At 40.8% G+C, this 17179-nt stretch overlaps 1 protein-coding gene across 1 annotated transcript; it reads right to left on the bottom strand.

Annotated features, from left to right (window-relative positions):
• Positions 1 to 741: 741 nt before the first annotated feature.
• Positions 742 to 17080, bottom strand: LOC144517893 (TBC1 domain family member 10A-like). The gene is made up of 9 exons (XM_078250133.1): positions 16371 to 17080; positions 14873 to 14972; positions 12672 to 12779; positions 12153 to 12259; positions 11278 to 11392; positions 9880 to 9945; positions 8294 to 8483; positions 8034 to 8188; positions 742 to 3263 (listed from the first exon to the last, which is right to left on the bottom strand). Exons 1-9 carry the CDS (start codon positions 16550 to 16552, stop codon positions 2766 to 2768), a joined length of 1521 nt encoding a protein of 506 aa, XP_078106259.1. The 5' UTR covers positions 16553 to 17080; the 3' UTR covers positions 742 to 2765.
• Between the last annotated feature and the right edge of the window lie 99 nt (positions 17081 to 17179).

A 17179-nucleotide genomic window follows, 5' to 3' on the forward strand; every position in this document is an offset into this window, starting at 1 on the left:
TGTAAGAATTGAGTATTGGTCTAAGCTATAGTGCTTAGTTTCTGTCTCCCCCATGAGGAATTCTAAGTAATGACAACAAAACATTCAGCGCATCCACATGATACAAGCCTTCCGTGATCGTGCACTACCCCCACCCCTCCTCCACGCAGTTGCTAGTAGCCAAGGAGGATTAAAAAAACATGGACTCTTCAGAAGAGGTAATTATCTTCACTTGATATTCTGTGAGCGAAAGTCGCCCGACAGCACCAGTTTCTGAACATAGCCATACTGAGAAATACAGAGAGAGTTGTGGAGCCGATAGTCTTAATGAGCTTTGTATCGACTCATTTGGCTTGAATGTAACTGACGTTCATTAATGTCAAAAAGTTATGCACTAAAGCTTTTAATGTTTTTCTAGAATTTTGTTCAAAGGTTATGTCGCCAATCTTAACTGAGGACTTGGACTGCATGTCTAACGAGGTTAAAAACTGTGATTTTAAGTCTTTTCTTACATCTTCCCTTTTGATAGCTTTAAACATGTAATTGTCTATAAACTGTTGATTTAATTTCTGTGAGGTGAAACATCAAAAATCTACAGTAAAAAATGGAATTGAACACATCTCTTTGAGAGGCCTCAGGGTGCCACAGTACCATGCAGGTCAGCCACGGCTCCATTTCAAAGTGATGACTCCGGAGCCCCATCTGGTGGTGGAAGCAAGACCTTTACCCAACTTTTGGTAATCAATAAAACATGCAACAAAAAAGGTTTTACGTTGGCTTTAAACACAAATTTATTTGTAGATTGATATTCATGATGATGCGTACTGCCCCTTGGTTGTTAAACATCTCTTTTACAACCCTAATGTGAATGGTGAAATGATACCAGTCCGTCTTAGAGTATTAAAAAACATTTTCACTTGCAAAAGTTAATCAATTTCAGATTTTTCTAGTGTTACAAATGTTGATTGAGGGTATCTGTCCGACACTTCGAATGATTTAGAGATGTCTCCTCTGCAGTTTCTGTAACTGCTCGATAAAATATAGCATATCACATTGAAAATAGATTTACAAAAATACAAACAAAAGATACAAAACAAATTGTTATTTTACATGTTGTATCTACACAATGAGCATTAAATTAAAATATAACATCAGCGAAATGTGAGGTGTGTAATATAAGCAACTAAAAGACTATTGCATACAGGGAAGTGGCTGCTTAGAAATGTGTTATTCTTTTAAACATCAATCTTTTAGCAGACTTTTTCTTTTCTATATTAATTACATACACAAACACATCTTATACGTGTGCTTATGCTTGTCAAAACTCCCTTTACCTTTTTATCATTGGGATGAAAGTTAGAAAATAGACTTGGACCCTAACAAAAAAAGATTGTCCAATATGTTTTGAAGAAAAAAAGGCCTTGCAACCACTGCATGTCTACCTATCTCCCAAAGAGAATATCCCCAAGAAATCTTGAAATCACTTAATCCCTCTTGACTGTACTAACAGAATACGCCTGGTCACAGGTAGCGGTCGGAGGTCATCTCAAAACAACAGTCTTGATCTGCTTTGGAAATTCTAGCAAAAAATATTTTTAAACAAGATCTTCTTTGCTCCAGTTGGATATTTGAGCAAAGCCAAGCGGAAGGTCGGCACCATTTTGCGGTGATTTGCACTCACTCGCTGTCCAAGATGTCACAGCAAACGCATGCACAAATACATACATTATACAGATTTGCAATAGGCAAGAGACAGCTTTTAGACTGATATGCTTTTAACAAGGCAGGAATGTGTCATGCAGTTAGGAATGTCCAGTGTTCTCCTCTCTGCTGCCAGAGCAACGTGAATTACTGCTGCGCTAAAGTGGCTGGAAGTGCCTGGCACAGTGAATATTGGGAGTTAAAACATTGATTCTACGGACTCTGAAAAAAACAAAAAAACAAAGAGCTTTTGTGCACTATCAGGGCATGCATGAACAACACATTTCATGTTTAAACTGGTCTTTCAATAAATAGCGCTTGTAGGAAAAAGACTTGCATGAACACAGTGTGGTCTGACTCAATCTCCTGGATTCAGGAAAGAGGATTTTCAATTAAATTGTAAGAATATAAAACATGTGCACAAGTGTCCTTACTGCAAAAACAAAAAAACGTCAACTCGGATTAATACCTCCCAAAGTTAGTGAATCCTTTAAGGAATCCCACCCCTGCTGCTGTGAGCTGCTTTACTAGGGAGCGTAACAGCATAAACCTCTGCCAGGCTGCCCTCTAGTGAACAAAACCCCTTATGAAATAGAATGGCTTAAGAAGTAGAAAAGCCTGCAGTTTGGACTTTTACATCCACTGCTGCACAGTATTACCCATGAACTTGATAGTGTTGAATTTGAGTGGAAGTGTATAGAAAAAAACTGCATAAGTTGTGGCACCTCATTGCTCTCTTAGTCCCATTCAAACCTTGAAACCCCACTGCTCTGAAGAAATGGCTTTGCTCCCAATAATTCAGTAACATGTCTCCCTTGCAAACAGAATACTAAGACTTATGTTCTGAATACGAGCATCAAGCATCAACAGGAGGTAACATAAGCTTCACATGGAGAAATGGCGTAAGCATCAAAGTAGGTGTACACTTAGCAATGGTGCTCTAGTGTATACCGATAATATAGGCAAAACGGTGTCTAAAATTAATCAAATGAACACTAATCAGTCGAACAATGGAATAATAGACCTTGGCAAGGCTGGCTGGTCGTTGGCCTAAGGGTGCTGGTGCTACACACGCACACCTACACCTACAGGTATGTATCCTGATCTGTGCTGCTAAGGCTTTGAGTGGATCGCTGCAGAGGAGATTCTTTGGCAGGGGGAAGGTGTGTAGGAGGCGCTTGCTGCTGGTGAGGTGGGTCTGTTTCAGTCTGTGGCGTCTCGCTGCTGACTGCAGGTGGAGCTGGTGGATCCGAGTGTGGAGGAGGTGGGGGGTCGCTGGGAAGAGAGTAAGGATTAGGGATCTCCACAATGGGCTGGGACTTCTTCATGCTATTCTTCTTCTTGCTTTTCCTCTCCTCCTTTCCCTTTTTCAGCTGCGGGGTGGGCTGAGGCACCTCAAGTACAATGGTGGGGTTCTGCTGGAGGTCCTGGCGTCTTGGCGGCTCGGCCAGCATGATGATCCGAGCGCCGTGCATCCTCGGGGGGGATTTGAAATTCAGCTCTCCGCGGTTCTTCTTCCAGCGCTTCAGCTGGGTGTGATTCTCCCTTTCCACGTCTCGCGCTGTCACTGGCACCTCCAGAATCTGCGGCAGGAAAAGAACACGTCATTAGGTCACAGCTGGAACCATGTTCATTTTCAACATATGTCATTTTTAAAAAGGAAATGTGCAGAAAAAAAACAGACCCTCGTGCTGGAAAACACAGTAACACAGTATGTTCCTTCCACGTTTGGCCATTGTGTTAAAAATGTGAACTTTGTCAGTAAATGCCAAAGGGCCTTAGGGCTGGTTTGGATGCGTGGTCACCCACACTCAAGCCAACCCTTCATATAAGAGGCGGTATTGTTAGCCTGGACAGAGACTCACACAAAGCTTGACACAGGACCCAGACACTGACCAGCCAGCACTCTGCCTAAGTTGTCTCTGCATCACTTCAAATCACGCTCTCAAGAGTCTCTGCCGTCTCCTCGGCTGCATTTCTGAACAATCACTGTTCATGAGCGACACAACACTCCACTACATCTTTAAAGGATTATTCCAGTGAAATAACACTTCTTTTCAATAACAAACACTTCATTTCTTAAGCAAACTGCAGTAGAAGACGTAAAGAAAACTGAGTTTATGCAAGGCAAAATATTATCCAAAACCCCCCCCTTCTCAAAATGTTGTTTTTTTTGTCATATTTTGTAACTAATTAAACTAGTGCTGTCAGTTAAACACGTTAACGGCGTTAACGCAAACCCATTTTAACGGCATAAATTTTTTATTGTGAGATTAACGTTCTTTTTGGCCTAGCAAACTTTGTAGTTTTTTTCACATGCTGTTGCAACAACTAGTAACGTTAGAAAAACTACAACACCAAACAAAACAACAGACACGCCGCACACACTTGTTTGGGCTTGCGAGATGGCCAAAGAGTAGTAGGTTAACGTTACGTTTTGAGTGGATGGCGAGCGCGAGACGCCGAAATGGATGGCAATAAGATTCTGAATGGAAAGTTTACTTTTAAAAAGTTGTCGAGGGGGACAGTAGTTTCACGCATACAAACTTCAAGCAGCCCAACTGGAACTGCTGCCAAGTGCAAACGCTGTCTCATTATCCGGTGATCACGGTCAAGGTTACAAATGTCCTGCTGTGCCAACCGGTTTTTGGACCATTTTGTTTGTACTGTATAAGCAAAGTGTTAGTGTTACATCTAAGTTAGGTTAGGTACTTGTAGGAATTGTGCAATAATGACAGATTCACACATTTTTCCTTTGTTTACAGTAAATAAATAATAGACAAATACAAATCTTAAAGTCAAGTTCATAAAGTCACTTTCTTTGCATTCATTTGATTCCCAATTAAGATACACTGGTAAGAATGGCTTTCCATCGTTAATATGTACTTAAAAACAGTTCTGAAATGCAAAATAATAGAATTTTATTCATGTGACAAAACATGCGATTAACCATAGAAATTTGGCGATTAATCGCGATTAAAATTTCTTTATTGTTTGACAGCCCTATAAATTAAACACAACACTAACTGCATGACCCATATAGCCTCCTTAGGTAGATTTAGGTAGTTTATATGAGTGAATAGAAACCCAACAACAACAAAAAATACATACTAAATATATAACAAATGCACTTCAACAGCTAACGCTAAACGGTGTAAAGTTTGACTGTGTTTTACTGTAGAGGATTCAACACCGGGATGTAACAATCTGCAGCTGCCATTGGAGAAACAACACAGACGGTGCATTCAATGAAACTGGTAAACTACAGCCTCGTGGTGCATTTGAAGTTATTGTAAATGTCCTTTTCCTATCTGGTTGTTGTTTTTGTCGTTCAACAGCAATTTACTAGTGAAATAATTTATTGTTATTGTTATACATTATTATTAAAATCATTTAATTTTGACCATATGGCCTTAGCAATAAACAAGCCGTTCTTTGATGAACTGTTGTTTAGTACCCTTTTTTTCTTTCTTTTTTTACTTTCTTAAAAAGTACGGTTCAGGCACCGTTAATTATGCATGCGATTAATTAATCACAGAGTATGTAATTAATTAGATTACATTTTTTTAATCGATTGACAGCCCTAGTTTTAAAAAAAAAACAAAAAAAAACGTGCATGCAGGATGAAATTTCACTGTTAGCAAATTTTTGCAGCGCTATGTCGACCATCTCCGCCAAGAATGGAGTAATGTTGAGTTCCAAGCGAGCAGTCTGATGTGTGTAGAGGTCTGTATGGTGATACTGTAGCAGCCTGGTGTCGTTTTCAGTAGAGATTTTCCGATACCAGTATTGGTATTGCCTCCGATACTGCCTAAAGCGCTGGTATCGGGAAGTACTGGAGTTATTGCACCGATCCGATACCACGTAATACAGCCCTAAAGAACATCTACGTTAAAGTAGTTTATTTATGTTTTTTTTCCGTTATAACTGACTGTCAAACTGGATAATAAAAGAAAGTTCTGGGGCATTCATTGTCTGTGTTTGTTCATGTTTCACAAAGAGTTTAACCTGAGTCAGACCGACAACACAGATAGAAATCATATCACATCCATACAGGGATAGTAGTACACAGTTGTTAAAACATAATAAAATATATGACACACCGGTATCGGATCAGTACTCGGGATCGGCCGATACGCAAGTTCAGGTATTGGAATCAGTATTGGGAAGCAAAAAATGGTATCGGACCATCTCTAGTTTCCAGGCGATTTGATAAAAAGGTAAAGGTAGAACGGCCGTGCACGATGCCAATTCTCTAGCGAGGACTGCTTGAGCATGTATTCACAAATGCTGCGTCGGTCGTCACTCGTCAGACAGTTCTTTTGAATGCCTGCGGCAAAACGTTGAGACCAATTCAACTTTTTGGAGAAAAAGCAACCCGACCTCACCCTGCGGCCGACTCGTCAGTCCGCTTTGCGCCGTGAGAGTCCTGTTAAAGTTACAGTAAACATCACTGCCTCTATTGCTGCCACAAAAAAGTTGTAAACACTATGAAAGTAAAAAAAGCATTGACCTGGCCAGGAGTTTGTGTAACAACAGGTGACTGTCCTGCAACAACAAAAGAAAAGTGGCTTCTTCTCTCATTAATCTTTTTTCTTTCTACGTGAAATGAAGCTGCCTTCACGTGCGGTCGGAAATTTAAAACACCCTCCCAAAGCTTCGAATATTTTGCTGTTGTAAAAAAAGTAACAAAACTTCAAAGCTCAAAAAAATGGTATTCGGTACATCCCTATATTTTTTATCAACTGGCATTCCAGCCTAAAATGAGCCAAAGGAAAAAATATTATAAAAGTATAAAATAGGAAAATCCAGGCAGTATTTGAATTTTTGAAGGGAAATCAGAATTTTTTTCACTCTGTTGTTAGTTACACACAGGCCTGAAATACACACATGCACACGCTCTGGACCTATCAAGGTTATAAACGTTAACGAAAACGAACGAAATAACGAAAAACTAGGTGGGAAAAAACCTTGTCGTTAACTGAAATGAAAATAAAAACGAGGCATAACAAAAAACGATAATTAAACTAAAACTGTAATGTCTGTTTGCAAAACTAACTAAAATAAAATTATCGAGTAAATGTCCTTAGTTTTCGTCTTTATTGATGTCTTTCATAGAGCAAATAACAATATATCTTTCCAACCATGACATTTCCCGTAGACATGTATAGTTTCCGACTGGGAACCCAGAAATCCCGACATTCCACGTCAAATTGAACACAACATAGTCCGTGCCCCTCGCCTGGCATCATAGTGGTACCGAAAGTCGGAAGAAAGCGGCACCTATTTGATTATGTGTCAGATAAAAGTGCCTTGCAGTGCAAGGTGGTAAAATATGGGGACAATTTATTACAGGGGAAAATACCACAAATTTGAAAGTACATTTGAGAAGCGCACACAAGCTAGGAGGCTAACCTAGCTTACCTTAACAAGGTAAAGAAGAACGCAAAGCCCCCTTTCCCCGAAACAGAAGCTAACCCCGGTAACGTTACGGGCATGGATGTATGGATACAGGGCATGGATGTATGGATACAGGGCATGGATGTATGGATACAGGGCCAGGCAGCATGACAGAGATAACAGCAGGACAGAGAACACTACAGGAAGGCTTTCACCGGCAACAGTGTGAGTCGACTGACTAAAAAAATGTTTGCCACTTTACTCCAACCAAAGTTCAAAACACCTGTATGTCTTCTTTATTTAGGTTTTTTTTCCTGGAACATGTCACTTACACATTTTGCACTTAATGCAGCATCTTGTGTAGACTGTTTACATAATTATGACCATATGTAGGCTACATTTTATGTACTGGTGTTATTCTTCAATACATCGTGAATACATATTTCTAAAATTGTATGACGTTTTTGTCGAGTTATTATCACACAATACTTTTTGAATCCTCCGACAAATAACCCATATTACAAAAAAAGACTAAAACTAATAAAAACTAAACTAAAACTAAGCATTTAAAAAAAATAAAAACTAAACTAGCAAACCCGCTTTAAAAACTAATTAAAACTAAACTGAATTTGAAAACAAAAAGTCAAAACGAAAAAACTAATGAAAAATGCAAAACTATAATAACCTTGGGATCTATACATGCACAAATGGAGAGATGTCAGAGTGAGGGGGCTGGGGCTGCCCATGGACAGGCGCCGCAAGAAGTTGGGGGTTCGGTGCTTTTGGAAATACTCAACTAATTTAACTCCTGCAGGTGGTAGAGATTGAGAATTTCATGCATGGACAATTAAGCAGGGTGAATGTTTGCCAGCAACGGCCTTGTAGCACGTGCATTGTGGTTAAAGACTTGTCTCCCTTGTCACTACACCATGTTGCTGCTCCTGTGTGGTTACCTCTCGGACGAGGAAGCCCTCCTGCATGTATCGAGGCTCTATGGCCCTGAGAAGCTCCATGGTTTCGTACTGTCCCTGGCAGGCCTTCAGCTTCTCCCGGGTCCCCAGCATGCACTTCAGCAGCACCAAACCCACACGCAAGATTATCTTCACTCCTGTGAGAGGGAGAAGAGCCAGGTGAGTGAGTACTAGTGCGAAGACGTTCTACCATCTGGTACATCTGGTATCACTGCAACTACGCCGCAATAAGCCATTGTTACCGTCACAGAGGAACATGTCCCAGACACGCAGCACAGAGGCCCAGGGCAGCGTCCTGGAGAAGGCACACATAAACCATTCAGTCATGTAGAGGATGGGATCAATCTTGTGTTTCTCCAGATGGCGGTAGGCTAGCGGGGAGACGCGTCGCAGCAGAGCGTACAGGATCTCTCCATCTAGCTGTATAGCTTCCTAAAAGAGACACAGGTAGGAAAGCATTAAAAGGTCCCATGGCATGAAAATTTCACTTTACGAGGTTTTTTAACATTAATATGCGTTCCCCCAGCCTGCCTATGGTCCCCCAGTGGCTAGAAATGGTGATATGTGTAAACCGAGCCCTGGGTATCCTGCTCTGCCTTTGAGAAAATGAAAGCTCAGATGGGCCGATCTGGAATCTTCCCTTTATGACGTCATAAGGGGAAAGGTTACCTCCCCTTTCTCTGCTTTGCCGACCCATGAGAGAGAGACATCATGGCTTTCAAACAAGCAAAGTGGCAGTTGGTCAAGGCCACACCCCCACTCTCCACCTTGCCCCCCCTCTCTCCTCCTCAATAGCATTTAAAGCTACAGACACAGAAATGGCACAACTTAAGGAAAGCTCATTGTGGGATTGGCTCTAGTGGCTGTAATTCTGCACCAAGGCTGAATTTCGGCAAAGAGCCTTCAGATACAGTATTAGGGGACCACTAACATCTATATAAAAGAGACTTCAGATACAGTATTAGGGGACCACTAAGGTCTATATAAAAGATACTTCAGATACAGTATTAGGGGACCACTAAGGTCTATATAAAAGAGACTTCAGATACAGTATTAGAGGACCACTAAGGTCTATATAAAAGAGACTTCAGATACAGTATTAGGGGACCACTAAGGTCTATATAAAAGAGACTTCAGATACAGTATTAGGGGACCACTAAGGTCTATATAAAAGAGACTTCAGATACAGTATTAGGGGACCACTAAGGTCTATATAAAAGATACTTCAGATACAGTATTAGGGGACCACTAAGGTCTATATAAAAGAGACTTCAGATACAGTATTAGAGGACCACTAAGGTCTATATAAAAGAGACTTCAGATACAGTATTAGGGGACCACTAAGGTCTATATAAAAGAGACTTCAGATACAGTATTAGGGGACCACTAAGGTCTATATAAAAGCATCCAAAGAGCACCATGTCATGGGACCTTTAACAGAGAAAACAAAAGCCATTGTACTCTGTATTGTCAGGGCTGAAACCTGATATGCACGTTGATGTTCATCCGTTAAAAATAAACCGGTCTAAATGCATCATGTTGCTGTGTTGATCCAAGGAAATGTTTCATTAGTACTTCCATGGATTACATAATAAGATAACAATAATGTTAAACAGTAATTACCAGGCTAAATGTTGTAAGCAAGTTATCCAATGACACATTGTGGTCTGACAAAAATGCAGCCAAAACCCAGTTAGATAATCTGGATTATAGTTGTAACCACAAAGTCAGATGAAGTAATATTTTCTCTTGATTCATTTCCAACACCTGGTGATGTCATCATGCATGTTTGTGTGTGTGTGTGTGTGTGTGTGTGTTTCAGTCTCACCAGGCCAGGACTGTAGTAGCCAGGAAGGTACTTCTCACAAATTTGGACCAGCCCCCAGAAGGCATCCTGTGGAAAAACATACAGATGATGTCAGGAAAATGAGTGGAACTGTTCATTTACCGTGTCTTTACACGCGAGGCAGGTTAATACTGGACATTTTTGACTTCGACTATATAAACTCAAATCTAGCCACTTATTTTATTCTGCCATAATTTGCACTTTGGATGTGTAGCATAACATAAAAGGGGAAACACAAAATAATTAGACTTCATAGACAAGAACTGTGAAGTTACTATTAATAGTAATTAAAGCACCAGTACTACCACTACGGTGGGTCACATTAGGACACAAAAGTCAATCCTCTACACTCTGTTGATTTTAATTTGTGACTGCTACTATTCTTTAATTATGCAGTTTGTCTGCATAATTTACAGCATTTCAGAGAACTTTCCCCATGACATATGAAATAATTTAGCATTTTTTAAGTCCAATAAACTTGCCTCTTTAGAACTCTGTTGGTTTTGTCATGTTCCTTCAAAAATTCACATTTCAAAGTGATATTGGCAGAGATCAGTAGACCACATCTACAAACCTAAACAACTAAGCTTGGAATGCTAAACTGAAATGAGCAGGGTTTGTCTTTGTTTTGAGACAATGGAATGAGTTTTACAGCTGTGAATGAAGAAATCTACACCATGGATGTATAATAAAACCTGGATACAGTTAAGCGCCCCACTAACTTAAATGGGGATACAATTATTTAATCCTGCGTCTCTTCTAGACTTTCCAAATGTTATGGGACCGAATGGATCCAATTCTGATAGTGAAACAAATGATTTTGCCAGGGTTGTGACGCTCAAAACAAAATATATATATATATCTACTGATTTACAGACATCTCATTCGCCATGTAAGTCTAGTATTTTTGGGCCCCATGACATCACGTGACGGACACGGAAGTTGTAATTCCACTGTTTGGCCACTATGCCAAATTGGGTACAAAGCCCGTTGCACTTCCTAGGGGGCCTGATCTACACCCCCAAAAAAGTCACCATGGCCGCACTGTGCAATGTTCTAACTATTATTCTCTGGAGCAGCTCCAGATGACATCATCTGTGCAGTCTGTCTCTGTGCTGTTCAGCTTAAAAATAGACTTGTCCAAGGTCAGAAATTGAATCAGGGCTGTAAAATATGATTAAAAAAAAAGAAAAGAAAAGCATGTGTGAGATTTACGGGTGGATTTTAATTTTAAAGACCAAAATATTAACAAGCCTTCAGAACTTGGCCCAGACAACCAATAACTCCAGAGCCAATGCAGTATTACAAAGCCTGCCAACAGATGGTGACACTCACACCCAACGTGGCAGTTTATATGGTGTTTGCGGTGGAGGGACGTACCTCAGCAGGCATGTGCATAAGCAACACAGCAGCGATGGGAGCCTGAGCCTGGCAGTATCCCTCCTCCGGTCTGTACAGAGTGTAGGCCTTAAGAACACGGAACAGGTCCTGCTGCCTGCGGAGCGTCAAAACACCAAGGCAGATGACAGTTAAACTATCAAGTTGATTTTCAAACAGGACTGTGTCATTATTTCCCAGGGTGCAAAGTCACATCTTGTCTACTCTGGATCAACCCAAGTACATTTCCAGGATAATTGCCAGCCTGATGTCCCTCGCCTTCTGCTCTCTGTGTGTTGCCGTTCTCAAACTCTGTCCGTTTTGGGAAACGATAACAAACGTCGAGCTAGCAATCTACATGCTGAAAATGGCTGGTTTGGAAGAAAATTTGGATCGCGCCTGCTTGGTTCGTCCGAGGAATGATTGTAAAGAGTTACAAAGAATATGTTTACGGCATGTACTATCTAACTGGGGAACGATTGGCGGGGATTGCTGTGGACGATGTACACGTGGCGATACACCGGTAAGAGCAAATTAGGTTTAACCATGTATCCAGCTAATTTAAATAGCTCACTCACATTACTGTATGGTTAACTTTATTTAATATTGTATGTGCCGTTTCCTTTTGCAGGATGCAAATGTTCCACCAAAACAAGTTCCTTCTCGGGACTATTTTGCAGAGGCATGGTCACTGGGTCGGGAGCTTAGCGCCGCCCAAGATGATTGTGATTGGTTTAAAGAAATGCACACAACCCAGAGCGTTTTTTTTTCCCCCCCTCTATCCCAGAATGTATGTGTGTGGTGTAGCCAGACCTTACTCCACAGCGCTGTGGAGATAGGTCTGGCAATGCGAGACTACATCATGTCAGACGGCGTACCCGTGTCCTCCCCGTGACACAAACATCTCATGGAAAGGAAACTGTCGATGGAGGTCTTTCTCAATCACATCTATCCATTTGGGGTCCCCAGGCTGGCTGTCCAGCTCCTGACAAAACACATGGAGAAGACTGTGAGATCTCTGTATGACACACTAACAGCATTGAGGGCAATGTGCTTTCAAATGTAAACAATTCAGAAAGTGGATATTCTCTAAAGTTCACTCAACAAAGAAATACTTCTTTCTTTAAAAGATGTGTATTTCACTATGCTGAATATTAATGAAAGCTGTATTGTTAGCTATTAAAAGCATTTCATTTTACATTTTGAACTTACTGAACCAAACGGGAATTGGCTCCAGCCCTGTGTGGAACACATCAGGGTTCTCAACCAAAGAACTACCACTGCTGGCATGGCCACAGTTTCAGTAACAATTTCAAATAGGATTTAAAAATGAAATGATCCCAAAATACAACGTAAAAGAAGCTGCAAGGAGGAAGTGAAAAAGAAATCTCTCTGACCTGAAACTTTCCTTGGTTCTGCTCTTTCTTCACCTTCCCCCCTGACAAGAAGAGCCATGCACGGCCTCGGAGAGAAGGAGGAATTCCTTTCTGGCACCGCAGCCTTACCTGAGCCACAGCAGAACAAGGGATCACCAAATAATTAAAGACACAAAAGGGAACTAGTTTGACAATGGCTTTCCACAAGCCAAGAAAGGTTGGTACAGTGTGTACAGTCAGTGGTGAAAGCTCTGGACCCATCACTTGGTATTGGTTCCTTTTTTTTGTGAAATGCAGTTATCTGTTCAAACCACCGAGTAAGAGCTCACTGTCTGCTGTGAAAAATGCTATGTAGCCACTATTTGTTCAAAGACTTGTTACATCTGTCACAATAAAAAAAGTAACATCACTTTAGAGGGGCGTTACAGCTAACGCCTACCATCCACTCAAAGACTGTGAAAAAGACTGTGAGAAGACTTAAAGAGTGACACCATCTCACATCTAAAGACAATCTGTCATAATGTCACTGAGTTTTTTAGTCATCGACTAGAAGATTTTACTACCAAGACTTCAAACTTAGGATAATATCAATCACGTTTGATTTTATGTGTACTTCTAGACGGGACAGTCAGAAAAAACTGACTTAAGACTAGGCCTGCACGATTCGGGGAAAAATATGAATCACAATTATTTAAGCTTAGAATTGATATCACGATTCTCTGCCACAATTTTTTTCTCACGAAGTGTAATGTTTATTGCACACATGAACCATGACAAAACAAAACAAATTGGCAGTACCAAACAGAGTTTTTTTTTTGGCACCTATAGCACATTGCTCATCACCACAAGCCTGTAAACATAGAGGCTTCAAGGAATAAAGAAAATAAAGTACATAATTGGCCATTTAAGTACAGTAGGCTACCAAAAATAGTGACATATAACACAGTGAACTAAATATGGCCCTGATACAGGCTCTATCTGAACTCCTTGAACATGTCTTAACATAATTAAAACATGTCAATCAACATGCTGCAGCTACAGCTTCAGTCTCTAGAGAAATGGAGTTTGTCAATTCTTAGCACACTCTTTAACTGCTTGCCTTTCATGTCTTCAGCTGTCCTATTAAAATAAAGGCCGAAAATTCATTCCCAGAGTGGACATTTGTCTGTGACAGTGGAATCGCTTGGAAAGTTGTTTGGTGTAAGGTCGGCATAAGGTAAGGTAGGACTTCATATCTACTCAAAACAATTTTGGTCAAAGATACCTGGACACATTATTCATGTGCACATTATAATCACTTAAATTCTACCAAGATACTTTTTTGCTTGGCATTGCATCTGAATGGAAGTGGAAAGTGGTGACCTTAATGGACCCAGACTGTATGTAGTTACTATGTACAGTAGTGAACAAGTATAAATCACCTAGTAACACCTCAAGCATAACTTGGGCCGGCTGTCCAATAGCTATAATCTTTCATATAGAGTCATAGAGAGTTGAACTGATACAGATGTTGTTTTGACTTGCATTACCATTTCTGGATTATTTTGTCTGTTTGTTTCTTATATGAAGCTGGCACACTTCCCCAAAGAGAGCCGGCTGCAACATTATCATAAACTGAAGGAGCACAATAAGGGATCAGAAACCCTGACCTTGTCATGTGTGTGACAGGGTTTCTGTTTCTTCTTTTCATAAGGTGCTTTTCACTCTGAAGAGCTCCCTTGCATTTGAGTTCAGCTATACTTTGTAGTCATAGCAACTTTATTATAGGGCTGTCTCATAGAAAGTCACTACAGCCCCACCCTGAATCTGAGACTGTCAATTTGTCACATGGGGAGATAAAGGGATGGGTCGTGTCCTGCCCCGCTGCTGACTCATGGAAACGCTATGAAGTCGCAGCTCTGCGCTGAATTGCTGAGAGCGTTTCACACAGAAGCAGCTAGGCAAGTGAAGCTGAAAATAATGTGTCAACAACAGCCTAGTACTTGTAATCAAATACTTTGGCAATGTCATTTGCCTGGTCTGATCATGTATACAATCTACTCAGTCAGGACTGAAAAACTACTGCCTAGAGTCAATAGTGGTAAAGCTGACATACCGGCTCTAGAAAACCTTTAGAAAGAAAATGACCAAATTCAGATGTGGCCTGTCCACATGGCTGGCACCATACAACACAAACAAGCCACTTGACATTTTGTATTATTGAGATAATACTTGGTTTTGACCTTATTGAATCTCTTGATCATCCACTTGTCCCAGTGGCTGAGCATGTCGAGCCACTTCACCTCTCTTTGCCTGAGCACCTCTGGGGGCAAATCCTGAGCTCTGGGGACACAAGGGAGAAAGGAAGGGAAAGACAATTTTTATATATTTCACATTAAACCAAATGAGACTGAACTTCAAAAGTCTTTAAAAAGTGTGTAATCCAATAAGGTAGGCCTAAAGTAGGGTGTGACAAAAAAAGAAAAGAAAACATCCTCAGATCATCTTCCTGCATGTACCATTAGATCTGCGTGGGTGGCCATCACTCGTACGCAGTCAGTAAACGGAGTCAAAATTAACTACAAAACTTGTTTTGAGGAGACTATAAAAGACAAACTCAGATCTGGAAGATTTAATAGCAAAGCCTGTTTAACCTCAGAGAGCTTCAGTGAGGATTTGACCGTTTTATGATGTAAATCAACTTTAAGCATTTACAGGCAAGAACAACTAAGGACTGTCACTGCACATAATATTCTCAAGCAGAAAAAAAAGGTAGGCAAGTCGAACCTACATTATGAATGAGGTCTTATGCTTTTCTAAGGTATGTAATTATCCCATCAGCGCAAGTCTGTAATTGTAGGTTTCAAACGTCTTCAAAGAACTGTTTTTTTTAAACTTGGGACAGCCCTCTTTCAGTTAAAAAAAGAAAGATGTTGGGGAATCAGTACAACAATGTGTGATACTCCAGCTTCTAAAGACCTTAAGCAATGATGAGTTAATTTCAATCACTGCCAAACAGTGCAAGTTAAACCTGGGTTTGTGATCAGACCACCTATAAAGCTGTGAGCCAAAAGAGGCCCTCTAGTAACGGGGCACCAGAGCTGTGGCTCCAAGTCTGCCAAAACTCCAGAAAACAGGAAGCTCCCAGCAAGCGCTTGGCACAACTCCTTCCACTATTTCAGTGCTGTAATGTGGGCTTAAGGCCCCCAGTTAAAGGGAGGAAGAAATAAAGGCCTTCTTATAAATAAATAAAAACCCACTGCAACTTGCCTCAAAAGGTATGAATACATTGATTCAAATGAAAAACAAACAAGACGGCGTGAATTGCTTTTTCAGCTTTTTTTTTCCCTACAAAAGACTGGGTAGTAAGTAGTATATCTATGACAAAATGGTTTACACGTCGGAATTAAGAATCGTGCTACATGTTATCTCTCCATTTCCATCCTTTTATACATTTGCCGTACTCTGTGAGGCAAACACTGGGCATAAAACACTTTGTGCCACGCAGCTGGTTGGGAGCTCTGTTGTGCAAAGGCACCAAGACAACAACACAACGTGTGGTATGTCATCATCATAACTAGATCTAACTGCTACACTCTCAGCCTGCACTCAATTTTGGCTCAAGTGGATTAAAAAAAAAAAAAACGTACCTCCCATATTTTAGTTAGCTGAAATACACTAGCAAGACAACACAGATGAAGTCAATGGCAATGCATCATTGTACAGTTGAGACAAACTTACGACTCCTCCGTGTGCTGCTGTGCCCCACCAATGAATCCATATTTATCGGTTTGTCTGTCGCTGGTGAATCCGTTGATCTCGGAGTCTGATCCCAAAGAGCTTTCATCGTCGAGGTGACTGCTGCTGATAGTCCGGATACTCCTTGTGTCCACTGATTGACGACCGTTCTCTATTTTGGCCATGGTAGCAAGAGAGCTAGTTGGCTAGCCAGGATAGCTAGCTAACGTCAGCGAGCTTGTTGACAGCCCAAAGTCAGAACTGCTCCTCTGCATATGTTGTCGAACTAAACCGCACCGACGCCATGATTTCTCGACGCGAGTTAAACTTCCCAACTACTGCTATCTCTATAACTTAAATGTGAAGTTACGTTACAACCAAATATATTGTGCGTTAGATAACGTTAGCTATGTCAACTTAAATGAACATTTAGATTTAACAGTAGCTAGCTAATCGTGGGTTGCTAACGTAAAGTTAGCCTTAACTGCTAGTGCCAACACAAACTATTTTTTTAGCTACGTTACAGACCCTACCTTCAATAAACTACCGCTGTATCGTCAGCTTGTATTTCATAGTGAGCCAGTAACTATCTATGCCAGCTGGTAAACAGACTACTTTATCATTAACAAACGCTGTCTCCGCTGTTCTGTCATCCCGAGCGTGGTGGACAGATTCAGCCCTGTTCTGGGTTAGTTTCAGTCTTATGTCACGGTTACCCCTTGTGGCTGCCTTAGGACGTACATCTTATGTCTGGAAATGCACTATCGTCATCCATCTAAACCGTCTACTAGAGTTAATTACCAAGTAAAACA

The sequence above is a fragment of the Sander vitreus genome, chromosome 5, assembly GCF_031162955.1.
Source record: "Sander vitreus isolate 19-12246 chromosome 5, sanVit1, whole genome shotgun sequence".
Classification (NCBI taxonomy): Eukaryota; Metazoa; Chordata; class Actinopteri; order Perciformes; family Percidae; genus Sander; species Sander vitreus.